Raw genomic sequence first — 5,652 nt, 5'->3', positions numbered from 1 at the left:
TTGCCTTCAGATCTTCTAATCACTATTTTTTCCTTCGGGCATTATCTGAAGCCGCACCGGCCTCACCTCCCGCTATCTCCCCCCAGCACTTGTCCTACTGCAGAGAGAGGCCCGTGCTTGCCCATCACCCAGCTGAATTTGTTGTGTCCCCCCCGGGATGTCCACCCTTTCTGGTCTTCGGGGCGGGATTTCCTGACACCCCCTTGGAGAGCATTTAGCTCAGTTTTGTCTCCACTTGCTCTGCCTTTGCTCTCCCCCAAAAAGAGGGCCCCCCCACCCCAAACCCTCAACCCCCCCGAGTTGTGAATGTTTTGTGCTTGTTTAGAGGCCGCACGTGGTTTCCATCCCCAAGCCCCAAGCTGTCCCCACCGCACAGTGCTCCCCGCTTCCTCTTCCCTTGCTGTGCCTCGGGACACCAGTCCACGCGGGACTGCTGCCGACTTCCCTGTCCGCTCGCTGCCTTTGCAAGCCCTGCTCTCTCCCTGCTCAGCCTCCAGCCATGGCCTTTTCTGCTCGGCAGAGCCAGCGCTGGAAGGCAGGGAGCTTCACCTCCTGCTTTGCTGCAGCACTGTGGCCATCTGCATTCAAACCCAGCCCTGGCAATGACAATCTCCTCCACAGCAGCTCCCCATTCAGCGCTGCCCCAGGGCAGCATCCCAGTCGCTGGAGGCCATGGCTCTGAGAGAGGCTGGGTCCATCCTCCTCCTCCTCCTGAGCAGCCTTGGGAGGCAGGTGAGAGCAGCGTCCAGCAGGGCCAGCAGCAGCTCGGGGAAGAGGTGAGGACGGCTCACTGCAAACAGCAGCCTGCCGTGGCTGCCGCTGGCTCGCCCTTTGGGCTAGGCTCTCATCGCTCATGTGAGTGGCAGCTGCCAGAATCCACTTCCCTGGCGTGGGAGGGAAACCCGCAGCGCCCCACAGCATGAGGCCCGCCATAAGGAAGGGCTCATCAACAGCCATACAGCTTCAAGAGAACCGTTGCAGCAGTTCCTCTTCCTCTTTGCCAGATCCTTTTTTTTTTTTTTTAACCACAGGGACTTTCTGCCGCTGAGCCACTGTCTGCAGGAGGCCTACCACATCTCTAAGGCAGCTTGACAGACCAGGATCCCACAACAGCAGCTCTGCCGCTGCATGCCTGGGCCAGCAGGCTCCCACCGGGGCCAGCCTGGTGCTTCCCGTTGCTGGTTTTCCATCCAAGAATAAAGGGATAGGTTGCAGCTCTTAAGAAAAAAAATTATCCTTTCCTCCACTCTATCTTGGGCCCAGGCAGAACTGTGGATTGCCTGGATGGCCCTTCTCTGTGGCCACATGCAGTCCTGCCTGCCTGTGCAGGTCCTGCCTCCATAGCTTCATAGCAGTAAGGAGCTGAACACCACGAGAGAACGGGCTGTCCGGGCACAGCTCCGTCTCTGAGCCCAGCATATATTAGCAGCGAGCCACGCTGGGCAGTACCACAGTGAGTTGAGCTTGGCCACTTTTCACCAGCAGCAAAATGAAACTGCCCTCCTCCTGAGGGTGTGCATCCTCACAACATCCACCACCGCCCCAGCATTGCTTTAGGAACCTTTATTTTTAAAAGGAGTCTGTCTTCCACGCTTAACCCCACTGGCAAGTGGACTAATGCAAGTGAATCTCCCCATCCCAGTCAGGCTCTGCCAGCCCAGCGAGGCGAGAGACAGCTCCTTCACACCACAGCCCGGAATGCAGGGGCAAAGCCACAGCCAGGGTCTCTCCTGGAGGAGGGGGCCTGGCAGTGAGCACCAGAGAGAGTGGCTGGAACCTGGATCTTCCTGCACGACCGCTCTCAAGTTACACTGACTTTGCAAACAGAGGCACAATATGAGCCAGACAACCCTGACAAAGCCCCTTTGTGTGCAAAGGGCAAAGGTAGAGGAGATGGGAACAGAGGGCCCGGGTGTCCTGCAGCATAATCTAAGCTTCCACAAAAGAAAGGGAGAGGCAGGGCCAGCCCCAAGCTTGCACAGGCTGCTGCCAGCTTCTCAGCTCAGAAGAGAGTTTGGGTACCGTCTGGGATAGAGAGATAAGGGAATTAGGCTGCTCTCTTCAGCTGAGTAGCTGCAATCAGTCACAGCCACAGGATTGATCCCAGAGGAATTGCAGCGAGACAGCACACAGAGCGCTGCAGCTGCCAGCGCGTGTGCTCCGAGCCCCAGTACCACCGAGCTGCACCACACGAGCATTTAGCATCTGTGTGAGCCCAAAGCAGGAGGACTCGGTGACCCCGCTGCAAGAAACATGCCCAGGTTCTCACAGGCAGATCTTGGGAGGCACCACCCAACCCACTGAGCAGAGAATGGTGGGGGGAAAAGACTGTGTATGTCCCTGCTCACCGCTCCACCACCACTCCTAGAGGACCAGGGAAGTAGAAGTGAAGTTATAAAGGAGCCAAGCAAACTGAAAACAAAGTGCTTTGGGCAGAGAGCAGTTCTGTAGTGCAGCCAGCGCTTTCATCTGCAAACACACCCAGCATTTGCTCCTCCGCTGGGGCACACGCAATTGCACTTGCTAGAAACAGCCAGGAAGCTGCCCTGGCTTCAGATGAGACCCCCGACCCCAGCCACCCCACAGACTCTTTGAGATGCTGCCGCAGGGAGGCTTCGGAAAGGAGAAGGCTTCCGTGCTGCCAGGCAGGGCAGCATTTCCTGAGGTGGGTGCAGCTTTCCCCGCCTCCTGCACCCAGGGCTTGGGATCCTGTTGTGTTTCCCCCCTTTACGCAGTGTCACCCTGTACCAGTGGCGAGGGGGAGGAAGTCCTTGCCATGGGTAGCTGAGGGGCATCATCAGCCACGGCTTTTGAGAAGATCTTGTGCTCTCGAGGTGGGGTAGGAGGGGGGAAGGTGGGGCTCTGCAAGGCATCCGAGTACATCTCGTCCTGGACGCAGGGATGCTGCACGACCCTTTGCAGCAGCGGCTTGAGCAAGCCTATAGTCAGCTGGTTCCCCTCGCTGGAAAAGGGCACTGGTTCCTCCTGGGAGCGAGGGAGGTGCTGCAGGACGACGGTGAGGATGTCCGAGGCGGTGAGCTCAGCAGGGCACAGTGACCACAGCGTGTCCAGATAAGGGTCCAGCTCCCGGTGCTGGGCAAACTCTGCCAGGAGCGTGGTGAATATCTCCTTGTTCAGCAAGGGGCTAAGCTTGCAGAACTTCTCCGCCACCTCCACCACCCGCTGCCACCGCTTCAGGCGGAGGAGAAGGTGCAGAGCTTGCAGCACGGCCTTAGGCCTCTTGCTGCAGAGCAACAGTTCGAGCTCCATCTCATCATCTGCCTCACTGCGCTTGTTCTTCCTGGCCAGTACTCCCAGTGCTCTCTTGTACAGCGGCACCCGGCCCTCTGGGCCCTCCTTGCTGCTGTATGCCCAAGAGATGCTGACATACTGCTGGGTCAGCTCCACAAAACTGGGCAGCCACTTAGGTTTGAACCTCAGGAAGGAGGCGCAGATGAGCTCAAAGAGCGGGACCACCCCATTCTGACCCACCTCCTCCTGCTGTGGCCCTCCCAGGACCTTCTTCCATACCTCCGGGGTGGCCCTGGCTACCAAGAGACCATCCCCATTCTGCTGCAGCTGCAGGCAGCTCCTCGTGGCCTTCCAGGCAGCCTTGGGGAAAGAGGCAAAGACGGAGTTCAGGTAGGCCAAGTTGTCCTTATCCATGTCAGAGTGCAGAACGCGGCTGACCTCTTGCTCCACCAGTTCCTCACAGTAGCTTTCCACCTCACTCTCTGGGGCACACACCACACAGGTCTTGAGGAGCTCTAGGCTCATGTAGCTCTGCAGCTCCAGGCTCATTGTGCTCAACAGCTTGGCATAAGTGTCTTGGAGGCCTCGGGCTGGCTTCTGCTTCTGGTGGAGACTGTGCTGCAGGATGGCAGCAAGGGCCACAGGGGCCTGGAACACACCACCTTTCTTCACCTTCTCCACCGTCAGCTTGGAGCTGCTGAGGCTCCTCCTCTGGTAGTATCTGCAGGCCTCCTCGAACACCATCTCCACCAGGCAAGGCTCAGGTCTGCTGCTGTCCTCAGGTTTGGAGAAGCTAAAGCTGTAGATGCCTGTTTGAGTGAGGAGCTGGATGCTGTCCTCCTCTCCCGGGGACTTCAGCAAATGCACCTCTTTCATGCTCAGGACTTTCTTTTCTATGAGCCTTCCGCTGTTCTGGTCAACGAGATACAGGACCCCAGCCAGCATGCAGGCCAGGATGCTGCCAAAGCTCTTCAGCTGGACAGGACTTCTTTGGGCCTGGGGTCCCCCCTCCAGGTCAAAGATATGCCTTTGGGTCCCATCTGGCTCCACCATGTTCACAGCACCTTTTGTGCTCACCAGCAGCAGACCTCCACCGCTGGACACAGCAGAGGTGTGAATGTCCAGAGGTACCAAACCTGAAAGAAGACCCACAGAACCAAGCAGGAGCTTCCTGAAGTCTGACTCACTGCTGGAGCGCAATGCCTTGCTGTGGACGAAACCTACCGAGGGGGCTGTGATAGTGAGCTTTGACTTCTCAGGATGCCAGATGAGGAGGAATTTGGAAGTGGTGGCAAAGCCGGCAGCAGCAGGCACCAGGAAGACGTGCTGGGGGGAGGCCAGGACCTGGTACTCAGGGCTGTTGTGCAGGACTATCCGTACGGTGCCCAGCCGCATGCCTTGCTCCCCTACCTCCAGAGCCCGGGTGCAGACACAGAACCTGAAGGCACACTTGCTCATGTCTGAGTGGGCATCCAGGGGAGGCCTCTCCTCACACCAAACCAGGCTGGCTCCCTGGTTGCACACGGAGATAATTCGTGCTCGGGCACCCTGGCAAAGCTCCAGCGTCTGCAGCAGCTGCCAGCCCACAGCCACCACAAAGTGCCAGACCTCGGTCCGGCCATGTTCCCACACAACGGCCAGTACCCAGGAGCCCAATGTCACAGGACTCTCCAGGAAGAGCAGTCCCACAACAGCTGGCTGGGGTGGCTGCCAGTTCCTCTCCAGGTCGGCTCCGCTGATGCTGTGGCGCTGGAAGGCCACCACCCGGGGCAGGGAGGACAGCTGGCTCTTCTGCAGGACCAAAAGGTGCTGCCCATCGGGGCTGGACTGGACGTGGCTGGGCTCTTCTCCCTGGCACAGCAGCTCCTGCAGCCAGTGGCCTCGGCTGAAGTCACTGAAGTCGGAGACCTGCCGCAGCGTCCCGGCTCGCTTCATCTTGGGGCGCCTGCCCTGGTCACCGAGAGCATGCACCAGGGCGAGCAGAGGCACGGGGCTCCTGCTGCCACGGAGCGTCCCCCGCAGCACCCCCCCGCGGCCCCCTGTTCCCCAGGGTCTCTGGAGACCCTCAGACCCCCAGGGACGCCCCAGGCACCCTCCTCCCCAGCGAGCCGGTTCCGCGGGCACCAACCCCCCGAGGTACCCGCGGTGCCCCCAGCTCCCCGGAAACCCACCTCCGCCCGAGGGGACTCCCCGCTGCCCCACCTCCCCAGGCACCCCCGGGACCCCGCGGGGCCTACCTGCCGCGCCGGCTGCCTGCCGGGGCCGGGACACCCTTCCGCCGGGGCCGGGCCGGTGGCAGCTCGGCTGGGCTCGGCACGACACGGCGCTGCGCAATCACGAGGCGGCGGGCTTCCGGGCGGAGCCGCACCGCGCCGGCCTGGGCCGCCCTTCTCCTACTTC

General features: G+C 60.2%; 1 protein-coding gene across 1 annotated transcript; it reads right to left on the bottom strand.

The window, feature by feature from the left end:
* Window positions 1-1,548: 1,548 nt before the first annotated feature.
* On the bottom strand, window positions 1,549-5,205 carry HPS6 (HPS6 biogenesis of lysosomal organelles complex 2 subunit 3). The gene has a single exon (XM_009960731.2). It carries the CDS (start codon window positions 5,185-5,187, stop codon window positions 2,728-2,730), a length of 2,460 nt encoding a protein of 819 aa, XP_009959033.2. The 5' UTR covers window positions 5,188-5,205; the 3' UTR covers window positions 1,549-2,727.
* Window positions 5,206-5,652: the final 447 nt, after the last annotated feature.

Source organism: Leptosomus discolor, chromosome 6, assembly GCF_034619465.1.
Source record: "Leptosomus discolor isolate bLepDis1 chromosome 6, bLepDis1.hap2, whole genome shotgun sequence".
NCBI lineage: Eukaryota > Metazoa > Chordata > Aves > Leptosomiformes > Leptosomidae > Leptosomus > Leptosomus discolor.
The sequence above is the reverse complement of the archived record's forward strand: the minus strand, read 5'-3'. Positions and strand labels throughout refer to the sequence as shown.

Excerpts from the sequence above, each read along its gene's own strand:
- HPS6 (XM_009960731.2), bottom strand. The coding sequence starts at position 5,187 with ATGAAGCGAGCCGGGACGCTGCGGCAGGTCTCCGACTTCAGTGACTTC.